This window comes from Mus musculus, chromosome 7, assembly GCF_000001635.26.
Source record: "Mus musculus strain C57BL/6J chromosome 7, GRCm38.p6 C57BL/6J".
Classification (NCBI taxonomy): Eukaryota; Metazoa; Chordata; class Mammalia; order Rodentia; family Muridae; genus Mus; species Mus musculus.
This window is the reverse complement of record NC_000073.6, coordinates 68,248,004-68,266,154: the sequence shown is the minus strand read 5'-3', so window position 1 is coordinate 68,266,154 and position 18,151 is coordinate 68,248,004. Positions and strand designations below refer to the sequence as shown.

Sequence of the window (18,151 nt, the reverse complement as noted above, 5' to 3'; positions counted from 1 at the left end):
ATTGTCAAGAGAGTATAGAGTGGTATTGTTCACAACTGACACAACTGGTAACTGCCCTTAAGGGACTGCTTTCTCTCAGCATAGTAGTAAACATTCGTAAACAGGGTCGCATGATATTGTGGCATTTGTTCATCTTTTTTGAGACAGGGTTTCTCTGTGTAGCCCTGACTACCCTGGAACTTTCTCTGTAGACAAGGGCTGGCCTCGAACTCTCAAAGATCTGCCTGCCTCTGCCTCCTGAGCACTGGTAAGCCTCAGCACCACCAGCCACCACCTTTGCAAACAGGGACATTGCGTCTGTCATCTGCTTTAACTGTGGCAGGGAAGGAGCAAATCCCTCCTAACAGAAATGTGAAAAGGCCACCAAGCAGGGAGGGACAGCTCAGGATAGGGTGTTGGACAAATGTCTACAAATGCCCACAGGAATGTGAGAAACTAGGACCAAGACACCCCCTCTTTCCCACCCCACCTGCAACCAGGTCCAGTACAAAGCCCCTGAGTTCCTCTAGAATCTAGTCGGGTCTCAGCCTGGGGGGCGGGGTGGATGCGTGGGTGGCAGGGAGGGATAGAGCTGGCTTTCTCAAAACAAAAGAAGCCAGGACCCCACCTCCAGGGCCAATTAAAGGGAATGTCTCACGCGGCCAATTAAGTAGTTAACAACTACTGGGGCTCATCAGATCACCCGTGGCTGCTTCCCTGCCTCACCCGGATGGGGAGAGAGAAGTATGTTTTATTTCTCTCTCTCTCTCTCTCTCTCTAAAGATTTATTTATTTATTATTACGTATAAGTACACTATAGCTGTCTTCAGACACTCCAGAAGAGGGCTTCAGATCTCATTACAGATGGTTTTGAGCCACCATGTGGTTGCTGGGATTTGAACTCAGGATCTTTGGAAGAGCAGTCAGTGCTCTTAACCGCTGAGCCATCTCTCCAGCCCCGAGTTTTATTTCTCTCTCTCTCTCTCTCTCTCTCTCTCTCTCTCTCTCTCTCTCTCTCTCTCTCTCTCTCTCTCTCTCATAAGAGAGAGAGAGTTGTTGTTGTTTTATATATATATATATATATATATATATATATCAACAACAAACAAAAAAACAAAAACAAAACTTAAGTATTTTTGAAAAGCCAGCAGGCTGCATCAATAGGTGAACTGTCCCAAAAGTAAGGTTTCCCGTCATTGTTTCTCTGACAGATTTTAAGAGCTCAACTAACTCAGAGAAATGCCAAGACCGTGGGTGACATCGGATGGCATTTTTTTGCCAGGGAACGCAGTAGGAAGCACTTCGCAGACAGGATGAGCCAGTCTGAAGCCAGCAGACATCAGCCAGCTGGTGAGACCCTGTCGCTCCAGGCAGATGCAGCTGGGGACATGCGTGGGAGGCAGTATGCTCCGTCTAAGCGGGCGGGGGTGAGCCCCACTCCGCAGAACAAGAAAACAGAAATTTGACGGTGGACCCACTGGGTCTAGGCAGCAGGTGCTTGCAAGCACCGCCTACAGTCAGCTTCCAGTGAGTGTTTGCTGCGAGTTTGGTTGCTTGTTTAAACGCTTTGCAGAATTCAAGAACAATCATAAGCCAAGTCACACTTTCCAAACACAGGGCAATACTCCAGGCAGCAGGGGGTTCTACCGAGAAAAAAAAAAAAAAAGGAAAAAGGAAAAAAAAATCAAGGTAATCAAGAAGATAGGTGCAAAAAACAGAGAGGGTGACCCGCGCGGTCCTAGCTTGAGCGATTTCAGTGGTGGGTCCTAGTAACCCCACAGTCTTGGGACAGTTGGTTGCTATAGGGTCGAGCACCATGATGTCATGTATCCTACGGAACCAACTAAGCTGAGTCCATATTAGTTCTGGCGGCGCTATGACCCTCGAGTGTCCAAAGGCCGCCAGTTCTGCTCCCGAGGGGCGTGGCCTTTCCACACTCCCCACGTGGTCTTTTCCATCCTGGATCTCGGCTGGACCAGCCTAGCGCAGCCGGGTCTCATGGATTCGCAGTCCCGCTGCGTGGTGGTGACCGGTAAGCCCAAGTTTCCCTGCGTTCCGGGTTTTGGTTTTGGCTGCTTTCTGCTGGGGCCTGGAATGCGCACTTGCTCGACTCTGCTTGTAAACAGCTCTCCCAGGGGAACACGGGTGGCAACTGGTGTTGGTAGGAATTCCAGATGGAAGCTGACTTCCTGCTCAGCCCTATTAAAAAAAAACACAGGCTTTCCTGCCTCTGAGCCCCTTCGCCACAAATAACTTGAGTGCCATGCACGGAGGTGCCCACTTGTGGCTTAGGTTCTCTCAGACCTTGTTTGTCCTTCAGCCCCTTGGGGAGGAGCCCAGGCTACCACCTGCTGTCCCTAAGCCTAGGACCCAGTGGAGACCATCGAATTGCAGATTTAGACAGAATTAACCATCACAGGGCCTCATACCATCCTTTTTAAAGGACCAGGCCTTGATGGAGACTGCAGTCGCCAACCCCCATGGTGCTTTTGCTACTATGGAAACACTGAAATAACCAACACACACACTGGTTGTGGATGCCACTGAACACACACACACACACACACACACACACACACACACACTGGTTGATGCCTCTGAACCCCAAAAGGTCAGCCTGGAAGGAATGGTGGCTGCTCTGTCCTCCATCTCAGCCGCACATCTGAAGTCACCCCAGCCACAGGCACCTGTCATTGTCACAGCTGGTCCCTATGGGCTTACTCTTTCCTCACGATGCTCTTATTTTTAGTCAGACACCAAAGCGCTTTATTTATTTTTAGTTAGACACATTTGGCACATTTCAAGTTTTCCAACTTGTATTCGATAAAGGGAAACAAAGGATTCCTGTCACCTGTCCTAATTGAAAGCTTCTTTGATAAATACTTTCGGACAGTGATTCATACTATCAGCCTTCCAAAAGGAGGAAGGAAAAAAAAAAAAAAGAAAAGAAAAGAGCATTCTTTTGAGACACTCTTATTCCCTTGCACTTCTGATTTGTTTTTTTTTTTTTTTTTTTTATTTCGGGTCCAGAGATGGAATGGCTCAAATTACATTTGACGTCCTCAGGAAACCATACTCTTGGTAAAAGCAGTGCCTGTCTCAAATGAAATATGGGCATGGAAATGTGCTGCCCCCTCTTGGACTCACGTCTTTCCCTACATTTCTCTCATCAGCCAGCAGTTGCTGGGAGTCAGGCGCCATTGGGAAATGCCCACTGGATCCCAGAGTGTGGCCTGCCTTTATTAGTAATGTTTTGAGTTTGCCGGAGGACAGACTCTTCATTTTATTGGAGCCCCTAGTTGTGTAAATCTTGTCTTGACAACTGGTATGTAGACAGATGGTGAAATGCAAGGATTCTAACAAACAGCCTTTAGATTAAGGTGTTGGCTGGGACCAACAGTAAAATGAGAGACCAGGCGAACCTGCAGTCCTCCCCAGGGTTCGATGATTCTACCACATTTTCTGGCTGACTACCCAACTCTATTCCAAGGCAGTCTTGATGGGGAATGAGGCTTAGCCCAGCAAAACAAGACCTTCTAACCTTGCTCCCGGAGTTGTCTTTCCTAATTTAAAACAAACAAGGATGTAGTTTCCTCAAAGCTGAATGTGGTTCTAAAGTGTGTGAAATGTGTGTTGATGGGTTTTTAATGATCCTAGAGGAAGCTGGCTTCTCGGTCTTTCTACTTAATCTCAACATTTTCTAAGCCGTTCTTTAGAGCTGCAGGTTCCCACAGCAGCTGCAAGACTGTGTATCCTATCAGTCAAAGCCAGATGGTAGTCCTGAGATGGTGGGCCATTCTGTTGAAAAGCTTTCTGTCCCCTGAAGTTTTTCTCCCTAGGAACCAATCCTGATGATGGGCCACGACCAATACACTCAGCAGTTGCCAGGCACAGCTGGATCCCCTCTCCAGTGCTGCTACCTACTCTAGAGGCCCTGGGGTCCAGCGACTTGATGTAGCATCCTGATCTTTTACAGACTGGAAAGTGTGGCAACTGAGAAGTATGCGCTGAGAGTCAGGTGAGGGACTCAAACCCTCAGTCATACTCCAGATAAAACTGATCAGGACGATGCTCAACCCTACCTGCAGCCCAAGCTGAGATGAGGCTCCCCTCCTCTCAGTCTGACATGCTAGCCTCCCCCAGGAGGAGGCCACACATTTTTCATTTTAGAAATATAGATCAAGAAGAAATTGTAAAGAAAGAGAACTCCTTGCAAATCTCACTAGGGTTGCCTGATGCTGACATCTTCAATGTCCAATCCAATGTACTAACATCAGTACAATTAAGAAAGAGAGAAGCAGAGAGAGGGGGAGAAGGAAGGGAAGGAGAACGGGATGGAGGGGTTGAGGAATGAGTATGTGTGCACGTGCACACAGACCGCTCTATACAATTTAGACCAGTGCAAGGCTTCCTGGAATTGCCTCCACCTCAAAACGCCTTCCCCTGCTACTCCCACCTTAGCTTCTTCCGCACTTTCTTCCCCCATTTTAACACGTGGTGTCCTTTTCAGACTCATTTGGCTGTAATAAAATATCCAGAAAACAAACAAACGACAAAGGATAAAGGAGTTTATTTCCGTTTACAATTCCAGGTTACAGTCCATCGTGGTGGGAAAGTCAGCAGCAGGAACTTCAGAGAATTGGTCGCATCACATCCACAGTCAAGAGCAGAGAGAAATGCATACATATTTGCTGTCTTGTTTGCTTTCTCATGTTCAGCTTGGATTTCTCCATTCTTTTATAGTTCAGGACTCAATGCCTAGGGAATGACACTGCCCATAGTGAACTGGGTTCCCCCACATCAATTAACAAGAATTGTTGAGGAATTGGGTTGGCTTGTGGACATGGTTTTTTTTTGGAGGATTATCTTAGTTAAGCTAATTGATATAAGCAGAACCATTCCCTAGGCAATGATTGGCCTGTGGGCATGTCAACATTTCCTAGGAATGTTGGCCTGTGAGTATGTCTGTGCCCACAAGTAAGACAATTGGCTAATTGATATGAGAAGGCCCAGCCCACTGTAGGTGGTACCATTCCTTAGGCTGGAGATCCTTGAGCTGTAGGAGAGAGGAGAAATCAAACTGAGCACAAGCAAGTGAGCATGTGTGCATCTCTCTGCTCTTTGACTGTGGATGCTATGTGACTGTTGTTTGAAGTCCTGCCTCAACTTTCCCACAGTGATGGGCTATAACATAATTATATGCTGAAATGAATTCCTCTCTCCTCTAAGTTGCTTTCGTTGTTGTTTTTATTACAGCAACAGTTAAAGTAGAACACTTATTTAAAACCTATGGAAGGATATATAGATAGTTTACAGCTTTAGAGTTGTTAGAGTGGAGAACACTACTGTAAACAGTAGTTTCCAGTTCTGAGATCAGTGGCCAGGTGTATACATGTTACTCAGTCCACTTTCAGCTCTAAAAAAAAAAAAAATTGGGGCTCAGCGGTTAAGAGCACTGACTGCTCTTCCAAAGGTCCTGAGTTCAAATCCCAGCAACCACACGGTGGCTCACAACCACCCATAACATAACAAGGTCTGATGCCCTCTTCTGGAGCTTCTGAAGACAGCTACAGTGTACTCACATATAATAATAATAAATAAATCTTTTTTTTAAATCTATCACCATATTGCAAAGTAGTGTCTTCCATTCCTATCAATATGTGAGACCCAGTTTCTCATTCTTTCTTTGTTTGTTTGTTTAAGATTTTATTTATTCATTGTATGTATATGAGTACACTGTAGTTGTACAGATGGTTGTGGGCCATCATGTCATTGCTGGGAATTAAATTCAGTACCTCCGCTGGCTCCGGCCCCGCTGGCTCCAGCCCAAAGATTTATTTATTGTTAGACCTTTTAAATATATCACATAATAGTCTTTATACAATAGATAAGTGCTTTCTCAGTAATAACCTCTTAACAGAGTTTTTATTTTTTATTTTTAACAGAGTTTTTAAAAGAGCCAACATTCTTAACTCTGTGGCTGTATTTTTGCTTGTCTTGTTTTAAAACAAGCTCTTGGGTGGTGGTAGTGCACACCTTTAGTCCCAGCAGATACTGGCAGATCCCTATGAACTGGTCGAGAGAGCAAGTTACAGAAAAGTCAAGGTTACACAGAGAAACCCTGCTAACTAAGGTTGAGATCTGCTATGTCTAGATGGCTTATCTGAGCTCAGTGCAAAATGGAGGACTCTATACCATCTGGGCTTCCCCTTCTCTGACCTTGTCTAGGGGACTCCCTATACTCTCTACCTGGGAAAGGTCAAGTAGCCTCGGAAGACCAACAAACTTCCTCTTTTCCGCAGAAGAACCCACCCAACAAGTACCCGGGATTCCTGAAATGCCTCTCCATACAAATGAGGAATTCCAAGAACTTTAAACTCTAACCAATGATTTTCATTTACCCTGAAAACTCCTTCACACTCTCCAAGGTCCTGGTTTACCCCAAATAAAGTGTATTCGTACAAGCCCCACCCTAGTAGAGGTATGGAGGTATGCTCACAAACCAAGATCGGCTAAGAGAGCTGTTTTCATTGAAGATTGTTGGAGAAGGCCTTCTTCTAAAAGAGCTGTAACTCTAAGATCCTTCGGGAAGGCCTTCTCTCCCTTCCCTCCCCCTCCCCCCACTAGCACTCACTCCCAGCAGGACCCTAATCCTGTATAACCCTCCCCCCCCCCCCATTCTGGACACTGTTTCATCCTTCCCACCCAGTGTGCAGTGGCATCTGGATACCTCCCTGACTATGTTTCATACAGTCAATTCTGAGGAAGCCCCCAGATTAGCAAGGCTGAGGTTCTCTGGGGCCTATAGAACTTGTTGCCAGGTGATAGAACTTGTTACTGGGTAGTGTGGGCTGGTTTGAGCAAACCTGGGTATCTTTGGTTTCAGGTTTTGGGCCCTTCCGGCAGCACCTAGTGAATTCCAGCTGGGAAGCCGTGAAGGTAAATCCTGCCGTTTGCCCCCCCCCCCCCCCCCCCCCGGGCCAACCTGGTTCCTTCTGTGGCTCTTGGGAAACCCCAATGCCAATGCGCGGGACTCCTAAGAAACCAGAGTCACCTTGGAAGGAAGGCAAGCAGTGGGCCCCTGGAAGAAAGGCTTGTATTTGGTCCTGGAATGGTGTGACTTGCCTGGTCAGGTACTTCTCTCGTTTGTCCAGGGACACTCCTAGGTGGGACCAAGGCCCATGTAGGCTCTACTCTACGTAGGGCTAGATTCTTGCCCTCTCTTCCTTTGGATGTGGGGTCTGGGGAAAGTCATTTTCACCAGCTCTTGTCCTCACCTACGCATGCGGAAGTGATAACATGGATGTCTCTGGCCTCCACTGACAGCTCAGGGTGAGGGCAGCCTTGTCCACACTGCTCTGTGTGAGCCCAGCATGGGGCGTGGGTGAGAACCTGGCCAGTGCTCGTGACTGTCGACAGCACGCTTGCTTTTGAGGACATAGCTAACCAGGAGAAGGGAAGTCCTCTGACCGCCCACTGTGCATAGGAGGGCAGGACTCCCTGGCCCACCCCCACCTCCCTAGGTCAACTGTCTGCCATCAGTCCTCATGTGGGTGTCACTTAGAGGCTCTGCGAATTGAAAGCTGCCTGTTCGCACTTGGCTTTCAACTTCACACTGATGTTGGACCAAGCCAAATGTGGGGCCTGGAGTCTATTCTCAGAGTTTCCCAGGCCAGCTGAGAAACGCAGCAAAGCTGCTAGCGTCATGCACTCACAGCCACCGTGGCACTGACTTTGTGGTCTGACAACGCAGAGGCAGGCAGGAGACTCTTGATCCTTGAGTTAGCATTTGGGCTTTTGCTTTTCCAATCATAAAAAAGCCCAGAGACCCTTGGACTCATTGCCAAGCCTTGCTCTGGTACACAAGGTAACAGAGAGGCCAGGACCAGACTTTCATGAGCTCCTGGCTTTCTGCAACCAGTATTTGATCAGCAGGACTTCTGCCAAGTCCTCAGTAGTCCCAGACCCTTTTGTTTCTTTCTGCAGCCGTAAACAATGGAAAAGAGCCAGACTGCTTCTGGTTTCTGGTTTGCCTCTCAGTTTCCCCAGTTGCAAGTAGTGGCATTCAAAAACCTTGCTCGAGTTTTGATGCCTCCGTTTCCCAATTTAAATAAATGTGTGTGTGTGTGTGTGTGTGTGTGTGTATGTGAGAGAGAGAGAGAGAGAGTTGAGGAAGTCACATGACATCCCAAAGACCTCTTGGGCATGCTGATAGAGCTCACAGGTTGTCCATTCCCACCAGGAGGCTTTTCTGTTTGTCTGGTACACAGCTGCAGACACATGGGATGAGGGTCAGATCAGCACAGGAAGTGGCAGAAGGGAGAGGGTTACCTGAGGTGGTTGGGAAACCCCAGTGCTTGGGACTGCTAGTAATCAAAGTCACCTTGGAGGGAAGGCAAGCCAGTGACCACTGGAAGAAAAGTTTGTCTTTGGTCCTTGGGTGGTGTGACTTGACTGGTCAGGTACGTCTTCCATGTGTGCAGTAAAGAAAAGTGGCTAAGGAGGCTCAAGGCTCATTAAGCTTGGTGAAGCAAACCAGACAGACACAGGGACTGGGGCTTGCCTGAAGGCATATAGTCAGACATGCAGACAGCCAAGGATAGCTCTGAAAAGTGCACACACATACACACTCACATGCACTATACACACACACACACATACACTATTCCTACACACATATACCACAAACACTATACACATACCACACACATACACTCACACACACTATACACACACCACACACATATACTCACATATACTATACACACACACACATGCACTACACACACATATATACACACATACACTCTCACTCAGGAGCTATAGGCTGAGGAAAGCAAGCATACACTGGAATGGCAGGTAAGGACAAAATCTGTGTTAAGGGCTGGAGGTATGGCTTAGTTAGTAGAGAACTTGGTTGCATGCATGTGGGTCTGGGTAACATCCCAGCACTACATAAAATCAGGCATGGTGTTATACCTAGTACTAGGGAAGTAGAGGCAGTAGAATTGGAACTTCAAGGCTATGCTCTGACTGCTGCAGACTCTCATGGAGTTTTTGTGAGAATTTAAAATTCAAATTCTGGGTTTGGCATGGTGACCCATGCCTTTAATCCCAGCCAGCATTCAGGAGGTAGAGGCAGGCAGATTACTGTGGGTTTAAGGCTAGCCTGGTCTGTACAGTGAGTTCCAAGACAGGAATATATAGAGAGAGACCCTGTTTCAGAACAAACAAAAATAAAACTCAAACTTCTTACAAAGAAATGTGAACTATCAGTTCCTAGCCTAAGATCACCTGATACACAAGAAAATAAAATACCATGTTAAAAAAAATCAGTAGATGCCGTTTTAAAAAACAGAATTATAACCAGGCAGTGGTGGCACATGCCTTTAATAAACCCAGCACTTGGGAGGCAGAGGCAGGCAGATTTTTGAGTTTGAGGCCAGCCTGGTTTACAAAGTGAGTTCCAGGACAGCCAGGGCTACACAGAGAAACCTTGTCTCAAAAAATCAAAAAAAAAAAAAAAAAAAAGATAGCAGTCTGAGAAATTAGAACTATAGCTGACTTAAAAGACAGCTTAGATCTGTGGTCAGTGAAAGATACTGCTCACAAGAGACTGTATCACTTGAGTCCACTTGCATTAATGTCCCTAGTAAGTAAATATATTGAGAGAGGAAGTAGGTTAGTGATAGGCTAAGGTGGAAGGACACAGTAAATGAATGTGAAGTTTCCTTAAAGTACATTTATTTATTTGTGTGACCATGTGTGTGTGTGTCTGTCTGTCTGTGCACACCATGGCTTGCCCATGAAGGTCAAAGGACAACAGGTAGGAAGGAGCTAGAACTCTCCTTCCCCTGTATAGGACCTAGGGATGGAGCTCACCCCAGACATCGGGTTTGGGCATCAGGAACCTTTACCCCGAGCCTCTCACATACTTCTTTAGGATTCTTTAGGTTGTAATTCAAAGGCTCTGGCACCGATTGCGGTGATGGTTGGTTGTATAACTCTTGATGGTGATGGTTATATAACTGAGCATACTGAAAGATGTGGAGTTAAATAGGGTAAGTACGTGGAATGTGAATAAGCTATCTCTTAGGAGATAGATGATAGGAAGATAGGATAGATAGATAGATAGATAGATAGATAGATAGATAGATGTGATTAGATAGATAGATAGATAGATAGATAGATAGATAGATAGATAGAGATAGGTGATAGACTTTACCCACATGTACACATATATAGCTGTTCAGAAACAGACGAAGAGAAATTAGTAAACTAGAATATAGATATGGAGATATTATTCAAAGGACAATATAAAGATGGGCAAACAAGCATAGAGGGGATAATGTAAATAGTAAAGGAAGTTTCTGTTTAAATAGAATTCCAGAGGAAAATAACAGCGAGAATGGAAGAAAACCATCTTCAAATATACAGCTACAATGTATGGGATTGGAATAGGTTTGGTCCCATAGACTCCTGTGTTTGAATGCTTGGCCCACAAGAAGTGGCACTGTTAGGAGGTGTGGCCTTGTTGGATGTTTGACCTTGGTGGAGGAAGTATAACACTGTAGGGGCAGACTTTGAAGTCTCCTATGCTCACGCTATGCCCATTGTGGCACACGGTCTCCTTTCTGTTGCCTGTGGATCAAGATGTAGAACTCTTGGGCTGGTGAGATGGCTCAGTGGGTAAGAGCACCCGACTGCTCTTCCGAAGGTCTGGAGTTCAAATCCCAGCAACCACATGGTGGCTCACAACCACCCGTAATGAGTTCTGATGCCCTCTTCTGGTGTGTCTGAAGACAGCTACAGTGAACTTACATATAATAAATAAATAAATAAATAAATAAATAAATAATAAATCTTTAAAAAAAAAAAGATGTAGAACTCTCAGCTCCTTCTCCAGTGCTATGTCTGCCTGGATGTTGCCTTGCTTCCTGCTCTGACAATAATGGAGTAAACCTTTGAAATTGTAAGCCAGCCCCCAATTAAATGTTTTCCTTTATAAAAGTTGACTTGGTCATGGTGTCTCTTCATAGCAATGGAAACCCTAACAAAGGCACAATGGTTAAGAATATTCCAGAGGGACTGGAGAGAGATGGCTCAGTGGTTAAGAGCACTGTTCTTCCAGAGGTCCTGGAGTTCAATCCCCAGCAACCACATAGTGGCTCACAAACATTTGTAATGGGATCTGATGCCCTCTTCTGGTGTGTCTAAAGACTGTACTCACATTCATAAAATAAATAAATCTTTAAAAAAATTTCCAGAACTGATGAAATACTTGAATCCACAGAGATAGAAATAAAGAAAATCCACACCTAAACATAGTAGAGTTGGAGACTGCAAAAGACTGATTAAGGCTTTAGAGTAGCCAGAGAGGAGATGGCTTACTTACAAAAATGGATACTCTAACTAGTAGTCTAGGGCTAACTTTCTCAAAAATAGCAATACAAGCTCAAAAGCAGTACAGTAATAACCTACAGAATGCCAAAATTGTAGCTGCTGAACAGAAACCGTGTAGCTAGGAGATCATTCCTCGAGAATAAGGCTGGGGCTGGAGAGATGGCTTCGTGGTTAGGAGCCCTTAGCGGTTATGCTCTTCCTGAGGACCTGCGTCAATTCCCAGCGCCCACGTCAGGTAGTTTCCAACTGCCTTTGATCCCAGCTCCAAAGTGAACCTCTAACCTTTGGGAGCACTTGCGTTCACGCAAGTGAACACATACCTCCCTATACACATACACATAATTAAAATAAAAAATAAATCTTTTTTTTTTTTTTTAAAGAATAAGGCTGGAGTAAAAACATTTTCACAAAAATAAATGTCAGGTTTACTCTCAGAAGGATGACACAAGGGGACTGTAAAAAGGACACTTGTCAGAAGAGAAGAAAATTATCACAAAAATGGTGTCTTAGTCAGGGTTTTATTGCTGTGAAGAGACACTGTGAACACAGAATTGGGGGTGGCTTATAGTTTCAGGGGTTCAGTCCATTATTGTCATGACAAGAAACATGGAGGTAGGCAGGCAGACAAAGGACAGGAGAAGGAGCTGCGAGTTCTACATCTTGATCCACAGGCAGCCATAGGAGACTATATGCTATACTGTGCATACCTCAAGCATAAGAGACCTCAAAGTCACTATGGGGAATGCTTGCCCCATAGTGACTCAATTTCTCCAACAAAGCCATACCTATCCAACAAGGCCACACCTCTTAATATAGTGCTGAATAGTGCTGCTCCCTATGGACCAAGCATTCAAACACAGGAGTCTAGAGTCTTATGAGGGCCATTCCTATTCCAACCACTGCAGATGGTATAGAAATCACTGGGAAGCCTGGCAGTGGTGACGCATGCCTTTAATCCCAGCACTTGGGAGGCAGAGGCAGGTGGATCTCTGAGTTTGAGGCCAGCCTGGTCTACAGAGTGAGTTCCAGGACAGCCAGGGCTATACAGAGAAACCCTGTCTCAAAAAACAAAAAAACAAAAACAAAAAAACAAAAAAACAAACAAAAAGAAAGGGAGGGAGGGATGAAGGGAGAGAGAGAGAGAGAGAGAGAGAGAGAGAGAGAGAGAGAGAGAAAGAAATCACTGGGAAATGGTGAGTCTGAGGGTAGAAATCTGTACCAGCACCAGGCAGTGATGGCACACACTTTTAATCCCAGTACTCAAGATCTGGTGGATGTCTGAGTTAAAGGCCAGCCTTATGTACAGAGTGAGTTCCAGATCAACCAAGGCTACATAGAAAAACCCTGTCTTGAACATCAAAACAATAAACAAACATAAAGTCCATATCAGCATTGTTTGTAACATGTAATAGTAGTAGTTCGTAATTCCAGGATGGAACTAAAATTCACAACAGTCAAAGGGTCGGTGGTCTTCTCCCTCCAGTGCCCCTCATTGTCGGTGAACTTCAAGCTCATCTCCACCATCTCTTCAGTGACAGGTTCTGGAGCAGGCTCTGCTCAATCTTCTTGCTTTTAATAGGACCAAAGGATGGTGACTAGACACACCTGCATCGGCACCTGGAAAGTGAGGTTCCCGAGATGGCTGGCTATGCCCAGGCTCTTGGTACCCCAGTTGGCCTTCCTTTTGGCCCCTGGACTCTAGGTCTTGCATCTATTCTCCCTTCCTTGTGTTCTTCCTTTGGACAGAGTTGGTTGCAAACTCTTTGCTGTCAATGTGCAGGGTTGTTTTGTCCCCACGGGTCAACTTAGGTTATCCTGTGTCCTGTCTAACACCTCAGTGGACTCTATTTTTGGTTCAGCATCTTCCTATTTGGTTTTCAGTAGTCACTGAAAGTGCTGGCAAACAGTTAACAGTGTCTTTAGTAGGAATGGTTATCTAAGGGACCATACTAGGTAAAGGGCTGAGATACTTCATATACATAGCATACCCTGACTGCTGTAAAGATAGAAAAACAGACTGAGATGCCCTACACAGTCTGTGTCTGTATAAGCTACACACTTTCTGTAATGGCCAACATCAATTTATCTTTATCCCATAGAGGGCCTGGCTTGGAGCATGTGTTCCAGGGACTGAATCATTTGAGGTAGGAGTGAATACTTTTCTTTCTATCCTCTTGCATTCTTCCAGTAAAATTAAAGCTTATCGCTATCATGTATGTTCCCAAGCAATGTTTAATTATCTGTAAAAAGCTTTGTATCTGAGACTGCATGGATTACAGATGGGAAAGGAAAAAAAAGTGTTTATTTCCACAGTGTCTCACTTCCAAGAATGGGGTGAGCTATTGACAAACCATCACACGAAGACATTTTTTTTTAAAGATTTATTTATTTATTATATGTAAGTACACTGTAGTTGTCTTCAGATACACCAGAATAGGGCATCAGATCTCATTACGGGTGGTTGTGAGCCACCATGTGGTTGCTGGGATTTGAACTTCGGACCTTCGGAAGAGCAGTCGGGTGCTCTTACCCACTGAGCCATCTCACCAGCCCCGACATTATTTTTTTTGTTGCAGCCACTCATAAATGGGAGAAGAATGTTGAAAGGAAAAGAAAATGTAGGGGCTGGAGAGATGGCTCCATGGTTAATAGCACTGACTGCTCTTACCGAGGTCCTGAGTTCAATTCCCAGCAACCACATGGTGGTTCACAACCATCTGTTACAGGATCTGATGCCCTCCTCTGGTGTGTCTGAACACAGCAAGTGTGTGCTCACATAAAATAAATAAATCTTAAAATAGAAAAAAGAAAAGAAAATGCAGAAAAATAATATGAAGTCTAAAAGTTCACAGCGAAAGAGGCATTTTCTGCAAAGTTCCCAAGCAAGTGACTCCATGCTGTTTGTTGATCAGCATTGTGAGCCCTCGTGTTTAACATTGAGCTACCCCATACTCCACAAGCCCAACGCTCCTTCAGTGACATATGCAGCAGCTGCATCATCATTGCCCATGATCTAGATTCTAAGCTCTAGGTGTGGTGGTTTGAATAAGGATGGCTCCCATAGACTCATGCCAGGGAATGGCATTAGGAGCTGTGGCCTCGTGGGAGGAAGTATGTCACTGAGGGTGGGCTAATAATATAGAAGTTAGTACCAAGGACTGGGGTTTTTGCTGCCCTAGGCTGGACCAAGTTTCTTGGTGGAATGTGGACTTTGGATTAGGAAAATAGTTGAATGGTTCAAGTAGAGCATCACAGGCCATACTGGTAAGACCATGGAAGATGGTGCTGTTGGTGACATGAATTATGGGGTACACAGGTTTTAGAGGAGAAGAATTGTAGGCCTAGATTTTTCAAACCCTACTTTTAATAAGGGTTCTTAAACGCTTTATCCTCTCTTCTAGCCCACCACCCACCAGAGGGAGTGGAAAGGAAAGGTTAATAGAGCAAAGGAGGGTGTGGATCTGTTTAGAAAAAGTTCTTTGGAGCAAATCCAATCTGTGTTACCAGGATATCAGCAGTACAGTTCACTCAGAACAGCAGCAGCAGCTCGATCCACTTGCAAACACCATTCATGAATCAGCAATGGCAGGTCAATCCAGAAGAAACCTCGAGGCTCTGCCAAGTACAAGGAAGCAGCAGCAAGAAGCTGCCAGAAAGAACACCACCAGAAGTTCTTTTGTGGCATTTCTGTCTATGAAGTCATATCAAATGATGACTAGCAAAGAATGGCAAGGCAAGGTGCTGGTGAGATGGCTTAGCAGGTAAGAGCACTGACTGCTCTTCCCAAGGTACTGAGTTCAAATCCCAGCAACCACATGGTGGCTTACAACCATCGTAATGAGATCTGATGCCCTCTTCTGGTGTGTCTCAAGTCAACTACAGTGTACTTATGTATAATAATAATAAATAAATTAAAAAAAAAAAGAATGGCAAACCAAACCATACAGCTTCATCAGCGAAGACCAGTGTCAGCAAAACCCAATGATAACCAGCAAATATATATATCCTTTCCAAACATCACATTCTTGTTCTCTCAAGTGTCAGCTTTAGCAAAACATCACATGCCCTTTGCCTAGACTGCTTCTAGAAAACCACCGTGTATCTGTTCTCAGCAAAACATCCTCCCACATGTCTGCTTCAGCAAAAACATCCTCTCATAAGACAGTTTCCAGAAAAACATCACATGACATGACTGCATCTCCAAAGAAGCCAGAAATTTCCAATTCAAAGAGTACTAGTATGCAACCTAGAGACCATTCTTGTGATATTTTGACAAAGATCATGGGTACATTCTGCTCTTGTCATGCACACAGACACACAAATCTGCCTGAGGTTAAATAGAAGAGTTATGAATGAACATCTTTAGAAGATTTGTCTCTAAGAGATTTCCAAAAAGTTTAGTATTGACTTTGTTGCTTGGTTATTAGTGACCATACTTATGCAGATCTGTAACGAAGAGGACCAAGCTAAACAAGGAACATACAGAATGTACAGTTTGAGGAGAAAAGGAGCCCAGGGAAGTGTAATGGAGTCAAGTCCAGTGCTTGAGGAGATAAACCTGATGTTAAATGGAAAGGAGAAGTGGTGACCTCAAGCCAGGACTCCACCTAGCTAAGCTTCCAACTTCTGAGAAGTAATCAAAGAAAAGTTTAGAACTGGGTGTAGCTGAATTACCTTGAATGTTAGCAGCACTCATGAGACAGAGGCAGCAGGCAGGTCACTGAGTTCAAGGCCAGCCTGGTGTACAGATGGGGTTCCAGGACAGCCAAGCTTAGGCAGTGAAGGAAACCACTGAAAACAGAAAGCTGGTGAAGATGGATTTGAATGAAGAGGCACATTCCAGGCCCAGCAGCAGCAGAACTTGGTAGCTTTGGCCATATTGCTCTGGCTTTAGAGTGGAGGGTACAAAAAAAAGAGTTATGGAATCTCCCTCCGTGACTAAGGAAAGCTGATGGGGCCAGGTGTGTGTCAGGGATGTTTCTGCATGGAGACCCAGAGACCTTTGCTTAAAGTTGTGCAGGTAAAAACCTGGATTGTTGTGATAGTTTGAATGCTTGGCCACAGGGAGTGGCACTATTGGGAGGTGTGGCCTTATTGAACGAAGCGTGGCCTTGTTAGAGGAAGTGTGTCACTGTGGAGGCAGGACTTTGAAGTCATATATGCTCAAGCTCTGTTCAGTGTGACATACATTCTCCTTCTGATGCCTCCAGATCAATATGTAAAACTCTCAGCTCCTCCAGCACAATGTCTCCTTGGATGCTGCCATCCTTCCCGCCATGATGATAATGGAGTGAACCTCTGAAACTGTAAGTCAGCCCCAATTAAATGTTATGAGTTGCCATGGTCATGGTGTCTATTCACAGTGATGGAAAACCTAACTCAGACGATTGCCCCAGAAAGCCCCCAAGATGTTGGATATGCCAGAGTCATGGGATTTGTGAAGAGGGATGCTGTTAACAGGGAGTGGAACTGGCCCAAGAGAAATAACTGTGTTGCAGTCAACAAAGTTGAAAAGAGTTGGAGATCTGAAGACTGCTTTGACATCAGGCACGGAGATGCAGAGTTTGGAGTTTACACAGCTGTTTTTTGGTCTTGCTTTTGTCCAGTATTTCCCCTTTCCTCCCTTTTGGGATGGTGATAGATATCCTGTATATGTTGGAAGTATGTGATCTTGATTTTGATTTTATTCCAGATCATAGTTAAGAGCTTGCCATAAGTCTTAGAACAGACTTTGGACTTTTAAGCAGGGTTAAGACTGATAGACTATGGAGACTTTTGAGGTAGGATTGAGTGCATTTCTGGATTATGATAAAGCTACAAGTCTGTGGGGACTGGGATGTAGAATGTGGTGGCTTGAAAAAGAATGGCCCCCACAGACACATACTTGAATGTTTAAGGGGTATCATTAGAAGGTGTGGCCTTGTTGGAGTAGGTGTGGCTTTATTAGAGGAAGTATATTATTGGGTTTGGGGGGTGGTGAGCTTTGGGTTTTGTCTTTGTGTATGCCTGTATGAGGAGGTCAGATCTTTTGAGACTGGAGTTACAGGCAATTGTAAGCTGCCATATGGGTACTGGGAATTGAACCCAGGTCCTCTGGAAAAGCAGCCAGTTCTCTTAACCACTGAGCCATCTCTTCAGTCCCGTTCCAATGAATTTTTGAGAAGCTTTTCTAGAAGTGCCTGAACCCAGAGAGACAATAAAAACAGTTGTTCTCAACCTGTGAGTTGAGACACCTTTGGGGGTTGCATATCAGATATTTATTTACATTGATTCACAACAATTGTAAAACTTTCAGTTTTGAAGTCGCAATGAAATAATTTTATGGTTGGGGGTGTCATTACAACATGAAGAACTGTATTAAAGGGTCACAGCATTAGGCAGGTTGAGAATCACTGCAACAAAAGAAGAATTTTGTGCCAGGTGGTAGTGCCATGTGTCTTTAATCCCAGCACTCAGGAGGCAGAGGCAGGCAGATCTCTGAGTTCGAGGCCAGCCTGGTCTTTAGAGTGAGTTCCAGGACAGCCAAGGCTATACAGAGAAACCTTGTCTCAAAAACAAAACAAAACAAACAAACAAAAATAAGGTATTTGTAAAACATACCCTAGATCCGTTGTGCTAAGACATAACAGCATTCCAAATATACATAGCCCAAGTAGCCAAGGGGTTAGAGCTCTTATCAGCTTTGATGAGCTTGATATAAGGGGAATTTCCCTTTATCCCCAAAGATGAAGTGGTCTTAACCTTCTTGCATGCTGTTTGCTTGTTAGTT

General features: G+C 44.8%; 1 protein-coding gene across 4 annotated transcripts in view; it reads left to right on the top strand.

Moving 5' to 3' along the window:
- Window positions 1-1,670: 1,670 nt before the first annotated feature.
- The window catches only part of Pgpep1l (pyroglutamyl-peptidase I-like), a 28,964-nt gene continuing 12,483 nt past the window's right edge, over window positions 1,671-18,151 (top strand). For 2 of the 4 annotated variants that reach the window (XM_006541315.3, XM_017312398.2), the window contains exons 1-3: window positions 1,671-2,011; window positions 6,866-6,918; window positions 13,482-13,526. In XM_006541315.3, coding sequence (XP_006541378.1) covers window positions 1,978-2,011; window positions 6,866-6,918; window positions 13,482-13,526 — 132 coding nt within the window. In that variant the 5' untranslated portion in view covers window positions 1,671-1,977. The remainder of the gene's footprint in view (window positions 2,012-6,865; window positions 6,919-13,481; window positions 13,527-18,151) is intronic. The other 2 variants (XM_017312399.2, NM_030101.1) reach the window with 2 other exon arrangements.